General features: G+C 31.1%; 3 protein-coding genes across 5 annotated transcripts; 1 reads left to right on the top strand and 2 right to left on the bottom strand.

Moving 5' to 3' along the window:
• The first annotated feature begins 4,739 nt into the window (after positions 1 to 4,739).
• Positions 4,740 to 6,396, top strand: LOC108482866 (ammonium transporter 1 member 3-like). Its single transcript, XM_017785955.2, has one exon. It carries the CDS (start codon positions 4,838 to 4,840, stop codon positions 6,224 to 6,226), a length of 1,389 nt encoding a protein of 462 aa, XP_017641444.1. The 5' UTR covers positions 4,740 to 4,837; the 3' UTR covers positions 6,227 to 6,396.
• Positions 6,397 to 7,400: 1,004 nt separating this feature from the next.
• LOC108458885 (LEAF RUST 10 DISEASE-RESISTANCE LOCUS RECEPTOR-LIKE PROTEIN KINASE-like 2.5) lies at positions 7,401 to 10,282 on the bottom strand. Of its 3 annotated transcripts, none has more exons than XM_053031237.1 (4): positions 9,931 to 10,282; positions 8,924 to 9,598; positions 8,799 to 8,840; positions 7,401 to 8,715 (listed from the first exon to the last, which is right to left on the bottom strand). In XM_053031237.1, exons 1-4 carry the CDS (start codon positions 10,058 to 10,060, stop codon positions 7,547 to 7,549), a joined length of 2,016 nt encoding a protein of 671 aa, XP_052887197.1. In that variant the 5' UTR covers positions 10,061 to 10,282; the 3' UTR covers positions 7,401 to 7,546. The 3 variants fall into 3 exon arrangements, with proteins under 3 accessions (XP_052887197.1, XP_017613792.1, XP_052887198.1); XM_017758303.2 differs by having other exon boundaries at positions 9,988 to 10,282; XM_053031238.1 differs by lacking the exon at positions 9,931 to 10,282 and adding an exon at positions 9,734 to 9,901.
• Positions 10,283 to 13,119: 2,837 nt separating this feature from the next.
• LOC108469166 (transmembrane ascorbate ferrireductase 2) lies at positions 13,120 to 16,568 on the bottom strand. The gene is made up of 4 exons (XM_017770061.2): positions 16,160 to 16,568; positions 15,588 to 15,636; positions 13,718 to 13,917; positions 13,120 to 13,615 (listed from the first exon to the last, which is right to left on the bottom strand). The coding sequence occupies exons 1-4, from the start codon at positions 16,325 to 16,327 to the stop codon at positions 13,310 to 13,312; spliced, it is 723 nt and encodes a 240-aa protein (XP_017625550.1). The 5' UTR covers positions 16,328 to 16,568; the 3' UTR covers positions 13,120 to 13,309.
• Positions 16,569 to 18,105: the final 1,537 nt, after the last annotated feature.

Here is an 18,105-nt window from a genome sequence, read left to right as displayed (position 1 = left end):
CACATCAGGAGGGACTTCAAAAGTCTGAAGAGAGGCCGATCTTCGCTAGTTTGTCAGCAACTAGGTTATGCTCTCTAAGAACATACATGATTTCTCACTGTCCTTCAGAACGCAGGACTCTTTTGACTCTTCTAAGTAAGGTAATGCCAGAGTCCGTATTTTCTTCCATTTACTTTCAAATACATTTACTTTCAAATAGCACATGTAAATTAAATTAGAATTTAAGAAACACATATTAAAAACTAAATTTTGTAATTTTAAATATTTATTTGAGTAGCTTTCAAATACATAATGTTAATATTATTTTAACATTTTGTATCAAAATTAATATTTACATGATCTTATTCAAATTTCTTTTTTTAAGGTATATTATTCAAAGTTATATATTTTAATCACACAAAATAAATATAAAGTTTTCTTATGAAACATTTTATAACCCATAGATGAACAACATTAGTATTTGTTGATGCCCATTTAAAATTTTACTATCAAAGTTTATTAATTTTAAATTAAAATTATATTTTAATATAATATTTTGAAATAATAACTTTTTTACTTTAAATATATTATTACAAATAATAATCAATTCAAGTTTATTTTAAATACTAAACTTTTTATTCTTATTGTATTTATCATAATACAAGTTATAAAGATTCTAAAATTAATCACTTGTATTATTTTGTTTTTATTTTATATTTCAGAAATACTATTATATATAATATATTTTAAATAAGAAAGCATTTAATAATGGCTTAAGAGTGTAAAATGCCATTAAATTTTTAAAAAATTTTAAGCTCCTACATTTTTTTCACTTAATTGGGTGTTTAAACTGTCAAAGTGTATCAACAAGACCCTCAAAATTTTAAAAATAAGCAATTAAGTCACTTTTTTTCATTCAATTGTCAAAATGCATCAAAAAGGTCCTTTAGCAGTAAATTTTAATAGTTGACCATTAAAATTAATTGTCCCTAATTCTTTTCAATTAAAACCACCCGGTGTCACAATCATTGCGTCACATGTAATAAAAAAATTATAAAAATAAAAATCAATAAAAGTTATAAAAATTATTAAAATTTAATAAAAATATTAAAAATTATTAAAAATTTGTAAAAATCATAAAAAAATTATAAAATGCATCAAAAATACCCTTTAACTATTAACTATAACTGTTGACAGTTAAAGTTAACGATCCTCAATTTTTTTTTCAATTAAAGTCATCAGGTGTCGCAACACAGCATGAAATGTGGTGACAAATGATAAAATAAAAATCCATAAAAATATAGAAAAATTATAAAATGCTTTTTTGGTATGATAATTTTATAATTATTTTACGTATTTTATATTTCTTTACATTTTATCATTTTCTTACAACTTTATAAAAGTTTGTATAATTTTTCTATATTTCTATATATTTTATAATTTTTACGATTTTTATAATCTTTTTCTAACTTTTAATAAAAATAGTGACGGTTTTTTTTATTAAAAGAAAATAGTTTTTATTTAAATATGGTGTTTGAACTTTTGGATTACCATTCCTTCATTACTGCAATCTACATATTTGAAAGAGACAAAAACAACTTAACCTATAAACAAGAGTAACATGTGTTATCAAAATTTTATTAATCTATTATTAGTAACTTAGATTTCTTTATTTATATATTTTCAGTCTTTCCATTCAATCATAAAATCCTATTATTAAGTAAATTTCAACTCTTTTTCTCTTTTGAAATTTAAGTTTCAGTTTTTTAACAATCAACTTATACTATTCAAAATTAATGTAATTTTACACTTTTCATATTTCTTTATATAATTAATATTTTAATAATTTAATTGTACTAGTTATGTACGTAAATTTTGAACCGTTCTTATGTATCTATCATATTGATCTAAAGTACTATATACATTAACATTTATTAAATAGTTAAATGCTTTTTACATAAAATAAATAGATAGAAGTTTTTAATTTATATCAAATTTATATAAATGAAATATAAAATGTGAAGGTTGGATCGTTAAAACTACTACTTTTTATATTCGCCTTTAAAATCAAGGGCTATATGTTTTACATCCTCAAACAGAGTTTAATGTTCTAAGTAAATAAAATTGCATTTTTAGCCTTTAAAGTTTTATAAAATTTTAAGTAAATAAATGATGAAATTATAGTTTGACCCTCTAAAATTGATTTAATCCTCCTAAAATTATAGAGATACATGTCAATACAATAGTAAATTTATATTTTACTCTCATAAAAATATATTATTCAATCTACTTTTATCTCTAGTTGAAGATATATTTCATGGAGGCTACTTGGATTCTTTCTTTATAACAAAATCTTACTAGTTTTTATTCTGAAAATAAATGAGTTGAAGTCGTTGCATTATAGACCTATCAATTTATGGTACAAAAAATGTTGTTCTTAATTGACTACAAAGGTGATATCTCTAAATCAAATAAGTTCTGTAGCAAGACAATGCTTAAGAGGAGGATTTACAAGGATTAATGACTATAAAGGAAGATTTGAAAAAAGAAAAAAACTTACGACCGTATGTGTTGGAATTTCTTGGTGAAGTTGGGACTTTTTTAAGATAGTTGATGCCAGATTTTTGAACAATCTAATTATGCCTTTTTATTTCTAATTAACAAGGTATTTGATAACAATGAAATTATTGTATAAATAAAATCATGAAAAATTAGCACCATTGTTTTTTTTTTTTTTTTTTATACCAAAATAGATTACTGAACTGAATTTCATACCAAATAATTTTGTGTTTAATCTAAAAATCAAACACATGAGAAAAAGAAGAGCGAAATGAATGCTTAAATTTAGGGAAACAACCATCTTTACACTCTTCCTTCCTTGCTTCTTCTTTTATTCTATTCTAAACTACTTAAGTTTAGTAAAAACCAACAAAATCTTGGAATTAATTTTAACCAAAACTACTTTGATTTACGCCTCTGCTTTATTCATTAATTACTCTGCTTAAAATCTTTTCTCTTTATTTCTTTATACATTTTCTTTTCTGATTAGGCACACTCATCGAGATATATATAAAAAATTATATAATAAACGTATTTATAAAAATTGATGAAAAAATAAAGGAGGACTTTCCTATAAAATAATAAATTTGAGATGTTGAAATTTTTCTCTTTCTAGATTTTATATAAAATATTTAACCTTTCATTTTACTTTGCAAAATGAATAGGTTGTTGGTAATTTCAAATATGAACGGGATCGAATGAGTCGCATCAACTCATTTAAAATAATTAAACATGTTTATAGTTATAAATTAGGTTTAATATATAGTATTCAATACCTAAGTTTTGTTTTAATGTTCAATTTGGTATTTAAGTTTTTTTGGTCCCAATTTAGTAGTTGAATTTAGCTTCAATATTCACTTTAGTATCTAATTTTTTTTAAAATTTATACTTAGAGGTTTTTTGTCCTAGTTTAACACTTGAGTTTAACTTCAACGTTCAATTTTTTTTTTTTAAATTACATTGATCAGTACTTTATTCACTAAAAACATTTGTGTTCAACATACTAAAAGATAATCAAATAAACATTTGTGTTCAACATTTGTGTATCCACTATACAATTAAACCAATCAGGACGAATTCATTTCTAAAGTAGTGGTTTTACCACGACACAATAATTTTTTTTTATTTTTAATTCGGTATTTATTTCTCTAACAAATTTATATTAAAGTAGCTTAGTTTCCAACATTTTATTTATGGGTTGTTTTTATTTGAATTTTATTATTCTCTAATACAATTAAGTTGTTTTAATGATCTTTCTGTTGTTATGATCTTGGAGAGAGTATCTTTGGATTTTTACATGTTTATCTATGAATTTCTAAAAACATTGTTTCGTTTTTGTTTGGGATTATAATTCCTTTCTAGAGGGTATTGTTTGTTGCATCTTCAACAATTCTATGAAGCCATATTGTGGATTTTGTTATTTAAGAGAGTTAAAAATTTCGACTTCTAATTCTTAAACATTATTGCTTTTGCTAAATAAATAAAAAACACAACAATAGGCTTTAGTAACTTTTGATTTGCTAAAAAAACATATTTTTAGGCTTCTCTCCCTCATTTGTTTTCAGCATCCAAAGAAAAAAAAAAAAAGGTTTCTTCTCTTCACCCGTTTGTTTCTCCTCCGCCAAGGGTGGTCGTCTTTTGTCCGTTCGCGCCTATTTCAGCACCAACGTAATACTGCTTTACTTCTACGGTTTAGATCTTCAAGGAACCGGCCCTGAGTCTTCTGAAACGAAGGCCAAAGTTCCGAACCTCCTCTCGCCGATCTCCGTTTTGCACCTTCGGATCGTCGAAGGTCGTGGACATGTCGCTCCCCTTGGCTTGCCTCGTCACCGTTCAGCAGCCTATATTATTATTGCATATATATGCATATAAATAATATTTCATGGAAAAAATGTTGATATTAAAATACAACTGATGGTGACATAAGCGAAACATGATTTTTTTTTTTTTTTTAAATTACCCTTTAGTGCCGAAGTATTTAATTTTAAGGTTTCAATAAATTACGGGAATTGTGGCATTCTGCCCAGTTTTAACATGGATGATGATCCAATCCCTTAGTATTGGAGATGGCAATTTGCCCCGGCTAAACCATTTTCAAGACTGGCCCTATCTACCCTATAATGGCCCCATATATGGAATGGATTATGGAATGCTCTCAACCAACCACAACCCACAAGCATAGCTACCATTCAATGTACCCCCGACTAGATACAATGTTATTAACTATCTCACTATATCTTCATTTTCTCCAATTACAATTTAGAACCAACCAACACTACCATCTCTATCTTCAACAATCATGGAGATGTCTTGGGAGCAAAGTGTCACCTACTCTATCAACACTGTTTACCTTCTATTTTCTGCTTATTTAGTCTTTGTAATGCAGCTTGGCTTTGCCATGCTCTGTGCTGGTTCAGTCAGGGCCAAGAATGCCATGAATATTATGCTCACAAATGTTGTGGATGCTGTTGTTGGTAGCATCTCTTATTATCTCTTTGGTTTTGCCTTCGCATTTGGTGACACCTCCAACCCTTTCATTGGCACAAACTTCTTTGCCCTCAAAGATGTTCCTAATACCTCATTTGATTACTCTTTCTTTCTTTATCAATGGGCTTTCGCCATTGCAGTTGCAGGGATTACCAGTGGGTCAATAGCTGAGAGGACCCAATTCAGTGCTTACCTGGTTTTCTCATTTTTCCTCAGTGGGTTCGTTTACCCTGTTGTGGCTCATTGGGTGTGGTCGTCTAGTGGGTGGCTCAGTGCCAGTTCAACCAATCCACTGTTTGCTTCTGGTGCTATTGATTTTGCAGGGAGTGGCGTGGTGCACATGGTAGGTGCGGTTGCTGGATTTTGGGGTGCTTTAATTGAAGGTCCAAGAGTGGGTAGGTTCGATGCTTTTGGCAAGCCTGTGCCAATGCGTGGCCATAATGCAACCCTAGTGGTTCTGGGGACATTTTTGTTGTGGTTCGGTTGGTTTGGGTTTAATCCAGGCTCATTCGATAAGATCCTCGTGGCCTATCCTAGTACAACCAATCAAGGTAATTGGACCGCAATTGGCCGAACAGCGGTTACAACCACACTAGCCGGATCAACGGCTGGAATTGTAACATTGTTCGGCCGAAGATTACTAGTGGGCCATTGGGATGCACTCGATGTATGCAACGGAGTGCTAGGGGGGTTTGTCGCGATAACATCGGGCTGCGCAGTCGTTGAGCCATGGGCCGCTATCGTTTGCGGTTTTTTCTCGGCCTGGGTCTTGATTGGGCTGAATATAGTGGTAACGAAACTGAACTTTGATGACCCATTAGAGGCTACCCAATTGCATGGGGGATGTGGTGCATGGGGTTTGATTTTTACTGGATTGTTTGCAAAAGAGGAGTTCGTGATTCAAGCCTATGAGGCAGGAGACACCAGTGTGGTGCGACCTTACGGGCTATTCATGGGTGGGGGCTGGGGACTGCTGGGGTGCCAAGTGATAGAGCTTTTGGTGATACTGGGTTGGGTTAGCGTCACAATGGGGCCTATATTCTATGCTCAGCATCGACTGGGGATATTGAGAATATCAACGGAAGAGGAAATTGCAGGATTGGATATTTCCAGCCATGGGGGATACGCTTATAATACACATCAGGAAGAAAATCAGCCTCGTTTTTATGCAGATTATATGAGAATGCATGATCACTCATAAGCTTATCACCCATTTATTTTCTATTTTTTATTCTATCTTTCAAACATCATTTGTATTATTGGATTATTAGTAAATGCGACTGCTTAATTTGGTAAGATGTAATTAGTCATTAATAAATATGTTGTAAATTCCAAATTTAGTTTAAGTTTAGTTTTTATCCTTGGATTTAATGTTGAATTTGGTACCTAAGTTTTTCAATTTTATACTTAATAGGTTTTTTCATCCTAATTTGGTACTTGAGTTTAGCTTCAAAGTTCAATTTGGTATTTAAGATTTTTTCTTTGTCCTAATTAAGTGCCTACATTTCTTTTACTAGAACATGTGTCAAACATTCATTGAGCCACATGATGTCATTTGGCTTGTATTTCAAATTGAAACTTGAAGTCAAACTTAAGTACCAAATTGAAAAAAAACCCTTAAGTATCAAATTAAACCTTTAAACCAAATTCAAGTACCAAATAATAAATTAACCTTATAAATTATGGCTTTTTCTCGTAAGTTTGAACAAGTGTTTGAAATTGAGAAAGTCAAACCTTGATAGCACTAAATTGGTTATATATACCCTAATATAAAAGTTGTCTCAATTTATTGTTGCATGAAGACTAACTCAGTCATTTGCTGTGTAAAAAATAGAAAGAAAGAAAAGAATGGAAATATGGAAGAAATTGAAAAAAAAAAGAAAAAGAAGAAGTGATATTTGGGTCTCTGTTCATGTGATTTCTTAAATGAGTTTTTAAGTTTTAAAATATATTTTTATTGATAATAATTTATTTGATGTATAATCAGATTTTACTTCATGATTAGTATATTAAAATGGTTTAATACATTTGATATTAAGGTATCACACTTTTTCTAATATAATAATGTATTATTTTTTGTCTAATTTAATATACGTATTTGACAAAAATATATATTTGGGTACTAAAATATAACAGTGTTAATTTTCAAATGTTTAATTCAAATTTTACACTTAGTTTGATAAAAGTTAACTACTAATAGTATTAAATAATTATGTACTTTCATCAAATTAATCATAAAAGTCAAATTTAAAAAAAAAAAAAACAAATACCATATCAAAATTTGCAAATATTTTGCTTATATTACCACAATTTTTTCTAATTGCATGTACTAGAAAAATATATATATATGTAGATTTGAGATTACATCAATCAAATTATTTTAAATTACATTCATCATTACTATATTCACTAAAGACATTTGTGTTCAGCATACTAAAAGATAATCAAATACTAAAAACTATGTACTAGCCAAAGTTAATGGGGTTCATTCACATCTATATATCACACACGCTATTAAATTTTATACACTGGTAGTTGAAATAAATGCACTGTACTCCGTCTGAATGGATGGTGCAAAAAATGATGTTGTGAAGGTGTTTTCCGGTGATCTTGGAGGAGAAAACAGGAACGGCGTTGGCGGAATCGTCAGAGCTTCAATGCTTCCTTGCAACATTTCTATAACTTTAGTCATCGATGGTCGATCCGACGGATTACTTTGAATGCACCACAAACTCACTATGATCATCTTTCTAGTTAGTTCTTCATTTTCAGCTGTCATTCCTTCCAGGTTCAAATCTGCTCCTTCTTTAAGACGGTTGTAAATCCATACCGGAAAATTCGAGTTACTAGTCTGACTATGAATGTTTTCTTTTTCTCCGACCATTTCGAGGACCATCATCCCATAGCTGTAAACATCGGACTTGTGGGAGACTCCTCCAAAGCTCCTGCAGAATACTTCTGGAGCAATGTATCCGATAGTTCCTCTAGCACTTATCGTGGAAATGATACTATCTTTCCGCTCACATAGTTTAGCAAGTCCGAAATCTGAAATTTTAGGACAAAACTTTTCATCTAGAAGGATATTGTGAGGTTTTATGTCGAAGTGTAGAATCCTTGTATTACAACCTTGATGCAAGTATTCCAATCCTCTGGCTATTCCAATTGCGATGTTATACAATGTTTTCACTTCTAACTGTCCAGGTTTATCAGGAGATTCTCGATGACAGATGAACTTATCCAATGATCCATTCGGCATGAATTCGTAGATTAGAGCTCTTATTGATATCTCATAGCAGAAACCTACAAATGCCACTACATTAACATGGGAAGTCCTGCTAATGCTAGCCACTTCATTTATAAATTCATCTCCACTTCCCTTGGCTTCATTTAGGACTTTAACGGCAACAAGTCGACCATCGGATAATGCACCTTTATATACAGTTCCGAATCCACCTTGACCTAGTTCGTCTTTGAACGACTTGGTTATTCTCTTGATGTCTGAATATGAATATCGCTTGGGAGCAAGTTCGGCACCATACTGCAAAATGTATGCCTCGATCCTTTCCCATTGCTTCCTTTTTCCTCGTTGCAACTTCAATAAAATACCTCTCGACAACGTCTCGTTCTTAATCCGGAAAGTTACTGTCATAATGACGACTACAAAAACAACAGCCCCAGCCACTCCCAAGCCTAAGAATGAAGTTGGGAAATATTAGCTAGCTGCCATTCATTGTAATCAATTGAATTAAAATGTTAACCAATATAGTACCTACCTAAGGCTAATTTGAACTTTGGAGTGAAACCATCTGATGACCCTGCAACCATCGAAGAATCGAGTTACGTATCGTAGCAAAAGTACTGATTTAAGTGATTATAAAGAAGAATGATTGTTGATTACCCGAGATGGAATCATCATCCCATTCCACTCCAAAGCCATTTTGAAGGGTCACATTCAGATAAGCTTGACTTGGACCGTGCTCCAAAACCCTTAATATCGAAGCGAAGGCTGGGACAAGAACATTGCTCCGACATGATCTCAAAGCATCCTTTGCTTCAACGGAGAGGTCAGGAAAGGCAGTTGGAACAAGGTAGTAGCCGACAGTATCAGTTCCATTCATGCTGCAATTGAACTGATGATTAGTAAGGCCTTGGTACTGATTGGCCTCGATGGGGCAACCGTAATAGAGTGATATGTTCTGGGTATTCCAAAGAGCGCGGAAAGGGCTGAGATTCAAAGAGGTGTTGACAAGGCGGCGAGGACAAAGCACACTATCCGTATTAGACATAGGTTCAAGAGTGAGAGATCTGAGGGTGGTATTGTATACCAGAAGTTGGTAAGTCCGTGAACTGATTGTAATCATGGGATTACCACCCTCACAAAACAACTCAAATCCCGATTTCCCGCAATACGCCGGGCTACCCTTTTGCCGGAACGGATAGCTTATCTCTTTGACGATTCCGCAGTTGAATGGTTTGTTACATTCAGGGGCATTCCTAGTGTCAGTGCTGCACATACACACCAGAATCTGGAAGGAAATAAACATTGCAACTACTCCAACAATGGGGGAAGTTCCTGCAACATTCACTCATTTCTTTTAACCAAAGCCTCCAAATTATTGACAATTAACTCGTAATACCCCCACACAACACTACATGTCATAAAGATATAAGATGAAAACAATATAATACACAGGAATTATTAAGTTACCAGCAAAATCTGCATAACTAACATAAAATTACAGAATTAGAATGCAAAATACTTGTAGCATGGTCTATTATTAAAGAAACAAATTCAACACAACACAAGCAAAGACAAGACAAGAATTTAATGTCATCTGTGCCTGAAGAATCAGTCCCAAACCCATGAATACTCGGGGGAAGAAAAAAGATGGACAAAGACAGAACCCTCAAACAAGCAGCTAAGAAGCAACATCCTTGACTTGTAAGAAGAAAAACTCATACCAGTTATTGTTAGAGATTCCATCAACCTCATTCTATGCGTTAGTACACGAGAAAGGCCCACAGAGGTTGCCATTAATGCTTAACTTGACAAGTCTCAGCTAGGGTCTGAAGCTATCAAGGAAGTTGATTTGCTGAGAAGAAAGGGTTGTTGATTTTAAGGAAGAGAAAGCAGAGGAAATATCGCAGTCTCTTCTTCTTCTTGGCGAGGGTGTAGGTGTGGAAGCACCAATCAGCAGTAATTAAGATTAAGAAATTGAGAGTAAGGAAGACTATGAAATTAAAATATGTCATGAAGTCTACCATGATATGACCCATCATTTACAGCAAACAATGACTCTAGTTTCCATCATGTGGGGCCAACTAATTTATACCTTTGGGACCGTGTTTCCTAACTCATATTAAATACCACATTGATGGAAGTTGGGATCTAGAGTTACATTCTTTAATTTAATTCGGTAATTTTTTAATTTTTTAATTTTTTAATTTTTTAAATTTTAGTCCTCACAAAATAGTAATTATTAAATTTATTAAGTTAGGTTATTTTAAAATATAATGTGATAAACATATTATCACGTGTAATATCATATCGTTTGTTATTTTTGTATATTACTCACTGAAAATTCAGTTAATTTATTAACGAACGTTATTTGTGTTAAGACTAAAAATTTTAAAATCCAAAAGTATAGAGAATTAGAATAATCCAATTGAATAAATCTATAATTGTACACATAGTACATGACTAATAGTTAATTTATTTGAACAAATTTAACTATTATTAATTGGATTAGGATTAAAATTTCAAAATTTAAAAAGTGCAAAAATTAAAATTGATCAAATTAAAGTATAAGGACTAAATTCACAACTTTCACAAAGTACAATAACTAATAACAAAATTTAACCAAAATAATAATAATAATAATGCACTAAAGGGTTGAACGGATCAACGCTCATGATATAATGGATCCAATAAAAAAAAACTACCTAGTTTTCCAGACAATCAACTAAGGTAATATAATGGATCAAGATAGAACACACCTAGATTTTCCATGAAGGAACCAAACAGGCAATTAACAAAGTAATATTAAACCAAAGTCTCTAATTAAAAAATAGTTATTTATTTTAATTTGAATGTGGATTAGCATAGACATTATTACCAATATAGGAGGACGTGAGTTTGAGTACCCTAAAGTTTGAGAGGGGTTATGAATAATTTTAAACATTATATCTAAAAGAGCAAATATGATATAAGAACTTATAATTAGATTAATGTTAAAAAAAGAGAGTAATATGTACATGTTTATCAATTGAGATTATATTATGTTAGTAGTTTAAAATCTATTAACTATTCAATCATATTATATACTATTTCCTTTTAGTTCTTTATTATCTTTATATACACATGCATTTTGAATATTATTATTGTTGTTATTCTTTTTGAAATTTGCAAGACTTTCTACCATTAACTATTTGCTTTAAATAAAATATCTATTAGTAAGATGTGCAAGAGAGGATAAAAGGATCGTGATATTATTTTACTTAAACATGAATATAATGCATCCATATTATATGTATTCTTTCATGTCCTATATAATAGTAGAAGATTTTTTTTTACTTTTGGAAAAATTATTAATAATTTTATATGAAAATTTTTTAAGAATTTTAGTATATTGGTAATTATATTAATTATTTATAACTTAAATGATTTTTATAAAACTATTGGTTTATATTTTTTTATAAAAATTAATTGTATGAATTGTATATATAAAATTTATTTATTAAAAAGTTACTTTTTTAAAAATTGACTTCATCTCTCGTGAAACCATTTGAAGCAACAAGATAAACGAGTGTTCTCTTTTAACATAAAAGACAGTTTTTTTTTTTCAATTTTTGGCAATAGCAGATAAAGGGTTTTTTTTTTCAAAGGGAAGATAAAGTTATTAAAAAGGAAAAAGATAAAGTTGAATAAGGGAGAACCAACGCTTTCCCAAAACCTTCAATCAAGCAGCCAAAACCAAAACCAAAACGTCCACACGCCTAAAGCTTATTTATATTAAAAATTTTAATAAAATTAAAAAAATTAAGTATTAAATAAAAAATCAAAAAAATGAAGTGAAGTGGGGTTTAAATAGACATATGTGATATGTAAAATTAATGAGAATCCGATTAAACTTTACCCATAAATTTTATTGAAATTGGGGATAATATTTGATCCGTGATATATGAAAAAGGAAAGGAAGAGAATCAGGATTCAGGAGTAAAGTCCCTACAGAGGTAGAACAAAAGTCAAAACCGTAGACTAAGTAGCACCATAAAGTTGAATCCGTTAAGACAGGGACAAAACTTGTAAAGTTAAGAGAGAAGACTAATTCGACCCCCATCTTACCCCAAAACTAACCAAATTTGCCCAAAGAAAAATACCACTTCCATCTAGAAACCCCCGCCCCCCTACTAAATAAATAACAGCCAACAACTGAATTAAAAAAAAAAAAAAACATGGGCATCGAAACAGCTTACTACATGGCATAATTTGTTTTCTACAATTGTTTCTCAAAGAATTAAAATGCGAAATTACTGTTATGGCCTTGTAAGTGTTGCATCATAATGCGGCAATATTAGTGTTGCGTCATTGTCATGCTAAGGTCCAAGTGGCGGTTGACGAGGTGCGGCACTGAGGACTTGAAGGTCCATAGGAAACTTGGTAAACTCTTGTAATCATGTGTTTAAGTACCTCACAACTTTGACCAATACCACCACTCGGGACCTATCAGTTTCTTGGGCTGACCCAGTTTTTCATATCTCATGATTACTATCCTACGACATCATAGACTTTTGGTTAATCGATAAGTATCCTGCTTAATATTTGCGTTCAACAGTGTTACACCTACATCTAGATAACACGAATGTATACTATCAAGGTTCAAGAAAAATTTATGATATCAATATTATTATTTTACCCTTTTTTTCTTTTAGGATTTAGTTTGGGGTTTCTGTTCTTGGTTATGTAGACCTAGATGAACTGCTTCAACCAGCCAATCAAGTTCAGTTTTTTCAGTTGCAAAAAATGGTTTGCAAAGAAAGAACCATTTGCCATCTCCTTAATCATCAATGTAACTCGACTTACAGCAAACTAACTTTATGGTTCGTAAAGAAGAGGAACTAGTTAAATTGAAAATGAAAATCGATGAGAAAAGAGAGTAAATATAAAACCAACGACACCTCAAAAGTCCTTAGAGGATTAACATGTACTAGTCGTTTTTAAGGTTTCATTACTGGTTCCATTAATCCCCTGGAAATACAAACACAGATTGTACCTATAACCTATTCATTCCACTAGTCCCCTGTGGACATCACTTTTGCCATTCACAGGAGTGAGTGTGGCCAGAATCACTAACCCACCCAGCACAACAATCAAAATACCCAATGAGTTCACTAGCAATGCCTCCATAGAGTAGCGTGATATTACCCGGTTTGTTTGGAGAAATGTAAGCTTTTCTAAGATACCCGTAGTAGCAGTAGCAACAGCAAGTGCATACGTATACATCCCGAAGAACACATGCCAGGGCAACAATGCAGCTCTGCTGTTTCTTGAGCCACCTGGGTACCAAAAAGTTGCGAATCCAGCAGCCCACTGGTGGAGAAGAAATTATAAAGTAAAATACGAGACATCATTAAGGTCCGTAACTTCACAAAAAGAAGCCAAAATGCACTGGAAAGGAGCAGAAAATAGAACCTGGATGCCAAATAAGAAAAGGCAAGCTATGCCCAACCATGAGTGTAGACTGTAAAAGTTTTCAATGCCCTTATCGTTGTGAAACTTCAAAGCAGCCCATACACCAATAGTACTCAGAATAAAAGCAAGACACTGAACTGTAAGATGAACTAACTTTTTGAAGCTTTTTGTCCCAGGAACAGTCTTGTATGCCAGCATGGCTGCATTAAACAAATATCAAACGAGTTAAACAACGCAGGATGGCAGATCAAATGTAGAATTAAGTTATATTGTTCATGAACAAAATATTTTTAGACAAGTCGCAGTTTCACCATGCTATGGCAGATCAAAGGAGATATATGTGTGAACAGATAAATTTATAATGAATTTGCTGACAAGTCCTAGAACCAGGGAAAAGGGTAAAAGAACCAAAATAGTATTTAATTATCCAAAGAGCATCTGGCACAATCAGTTGTGAGTATGACTAATGTGTGACTAAACTAAAGCGACTTCAAATCAGGGTTAAGGCTCTGTAGAGACTTTGCACCATCTAATTGTAGATGATTAAAGAATCTAGGCCATCCATGAATTTGGATTCCAAGTGGACCGCCATAAATAAACAGTTGAGATTCAATGCTGTAGAACAGTAGAGAAAAGAATATCGGAAGTACAACCTCGTATTATTCTCTTTTCGACTCCAAAAACTGACAGAACCATCCCTTATGTTCTCCCACTAGACCCAACATCATACCTCCTAAAGGACAAAAAAAAAAAAAGGATAAAGAAAAATAAAAAACAGATGCAACTATCCTTCTAAGTGTCACTATAAGATGATTTCCTTCGAGAAATGGACTGTTGAGTTACACTTGATGATAAAATATTGAAGCAACAAAGGGGAAAACAAAACCCTACAAACCCAAGGGAGAAATTGAATGGAACTTGGTTTATTTTCTTCCCTGCATGGAAGATGAAGAAAATCTATACTTGTTTTGAAGCCAGCAAATCGATGAATATAGTATCTGAAAATATCAATCTAATAGGTATAACAGCTTCTGGAGAGGTATAGAGACAGGAAGGGGGAAAACAAACTTGTGCTTATTAGCTTATGCATGTATCATAGTTAATGTATTTGGCTTGAAAAACAACACTCACATCAATGTACCATGTAAAACATCCACAAACTCTTAAAATATTTAAGCCACAGTCCTCCATAATAGCAATGATATCTCAAAAGATAAAACAAAAGGCATAATATATACTTTCATATCAAAATCCTTCCAAGAAACCATGACAATCCCCTTAGGTAGCAATTTGGAACTCGGATTTCAAAAATAGTATAAAGTAAGGGATAACATACATACAAATGTAACATCCATGCTTATTTCTCAAATACATAGATTTGCTAAATGCCTTTTTAGTAGAGAATTTGAAATTCCTAAGAAATTTATAAATTTGACAAATTCATACTTTTTATGCTTTTCAAATATATATTATATTGAAACTGAACTAATTTTATTCACAAGGAATGCATTCCATTATTACAATTTATATGGAAAATGAAATCCAAATCCAAATTTTCAAGCAAAATCATGTCATGAAAAATTAAAGAAACTGCAGAATCTTAGAGGTACATAAAAATATTAGAGTAGCTCTACTAATAATTTATAGGCAAGTCACTTCTCAAGTCCCAAGAAAACCTCAATAAACCTATCAGTGACAAAAAAGGGATAAGTTCTCAGAAAACAACCAATTTCTAGATATGCAACAGTTCCTTTTTTTCACTCAATACGTATTTATTCTTTCATCTCGTCGAATTGACATAATTTAATCTGAATAATAGAAATCAGCAGCATCAAGAACATGCTTATAACAATAAGAAAATGGCATTCACCTTCACCATTTAAGAGCACTAATCCAATGACCATTAAAACAGGATGGACCTGCAATAAGTACACAACAAAGATTACTTTTCTGAAATGGAAAAAAGAAGATACTCCTCTTCATTGGTTGAAATGCTAAGATATAATATCAATAGAAATCAAATTTTTCATTTTTACTTGCTCAAAAACATGGTTCAATTCTCAATAGCAACAACAAAATTTACCTAAAAACTAAAGCTGATCATCAATATTTTTTTTTTCACTTTCTTGTAAACTACTTGTACAATTAAACGGTGTGAAGAATAGCAGTATGTCTTGATGTCAAAACAAATGAAACATTGATGTTTAATGTATCCACAATTTTCAACTTATAAATTATCACAAGTTATAAAGCAAAATGGCAACAAAATCATAGAATCACCATATGTAAACTAATAAAAACCAAAGAAATGGAAACAGCCCATTAAACAAAAACAAAACCAAGTAACTGGTAAATCAATTAAAATGAAATAATTGCTTCTCTACTTTACCCAAACACACACACACACAAAACAAACTAAAAGCAAAAGAGGGAAGAGATTACATTAAAGATGAGATCTTTGTTATCAGAGATGAGAGCCAATCCTCCTCTGTAATGAACAGTCCATATGAAAAGAATAGCTGTTGTTACTATTCCCAATCCTCTAACCACCATAAAGATTGGAAATTTGATCACCGGAACCCCCATTTCTGTATCAGAAGAAACACACATACAAGAACAAAAAACCCCCCAAAAAATAAAGATATGTTGCTTTGAATGTTGGATAAATGGGTATCCTCAGAAGAATGCGAAATTGCTGCCTTTTGATTACGAAGAAGGATTTTCTATTTGATTAATCTGTAGAGAATAGATCAGAAAAACGAGGCAGCAGAGTTTTCAACTTTCAAACAGAGACCAGGTAGGCCAATATTTTTTTATATATTAATGTAGGTCAATTTCTAAAATAGCTCCTTGTATTATGCATTTTTAGCGGATATTTTTTATATATTAATATATGACATTTTATACAATTTGATCCTTACTATATTATACATATCACGTTCGCTCAACTTTTCTTTTTATTTTGTAATTTATTATTTTAATAAATATTAAATTATTTTTTAAATACAATTTTTAGTTTTATGTATTTAGTAACACCATTTAAGAATATCAAAATTTTCGGATATTTTTGATAAATTAAAAATTAAGTACTGAGAAAAACAAAATTAAGTATTGAAGCTTTAAATGTTAAATTAAAGTTATGAAATTTATTTGCTATATTACTTAAAATTAATCGAAAGATAAATAAATTATTTGATAAATATAAATTAAAAATTAAAAATTAAAAATTTTATATTCTACATTTTACTCTTAATTTTAAACATTTCTTCATATTCTAAAACGTAAAGTTTTTATATGATAATATAATATTAAAATAAATAAAATAAAATAGAATTAATTAAAATATTCTTATAGATTTAATTTTTTAATGATTTATCAAATAAATTCTTATTTAAAATGTAATTATAGTTATCAAAATAATTATTCTCTACTAATTCTTTATTTATAACATTCTTTTAAAAAATACATTAGCGAGAAAATGGAATTAATTAAACAATGTTCAAATTTTAAGATAAACCGTAACATTAATAACATTTTAATCTTTGACATTTACTTTTATGTGTAATTATGTCCATCCAGAAGTTCCACACCAAAAATCAAATAAAAAGAAAAAGAAAAACTTAAAAAAAAAAGAAAATTAAAAGACTTCTTTTTGGGCTTTTTTTATCGTGTTTGGAACAGTGTCTATGGGTAGTGCCTGATAAGGTAGCGGCACCACCCAAAATTTCCCAACAATCATCATGCCATCATTAAGCCGTAATTGGTTTAAAAAAATATTTTATTGGTGGAGGGTAGACATATGGCGACACTGGTATTATCTAGTAAAATGCGAGTTTGAAACATCTTGGAGCGGTGAAGGAGATGTGTTAGGCAACACTCAGATGGAAGAGATGTGTTAGGCGGCACTGGGCCCTATTTAAACAATGCTTTCTTGAACGGTTTAGCAATTAACTGATAAGAAGAAAGGAGAAAAAAAATTGTAGAAGAGGAGAATACAAAGAAGAATTTGTAAAGTTAGTACAATATTAACTTTATTTTCTTATATTTTTTATAGTTGAATATTGTTTTCCGAATATATATTGAGAAATTTTATTATTTTTATAGATTTAATATTGAAGATGGATAATTAATTCTTCGCATGCGTTTATTTCGATGAAGTATTTTTAACAACAACAGCTGGTTGTATATTTGAATGTCGCCAACAAATAGAATGAGACTTAATAGAAATGTGACAGTTGATGATATGAAGAAAAGGATCAATGCAAAAATTATTAGACGTTGTGGGAGGAAGATATTGAAACTATTCTACAAATTCTCAATTTTGTCAAATCTCATTAAATTCATCGATATGGAACTCATAAACGATAAAGACGTGGAGGCAATGGTCG

Source organism: Gossypium arboreum, chromosome 7 (assembly GCF_025698485.1).
Source record: "Gossypium arboreum isolate Shixiya-1 chromosome 7, ASM2569848v2, whole genome shotgun sequence".
NCBI lineage: Eukaryota > Viridiplantae > Streptophyta > Magnoliopsida > Malvales > Malvaceae > Gossypium > Gossypium arboreum.
Note: the sequence above shows the minus strand (reverse complement) of the source record. Positions and strands in the feature narration are given on the sequence as shown.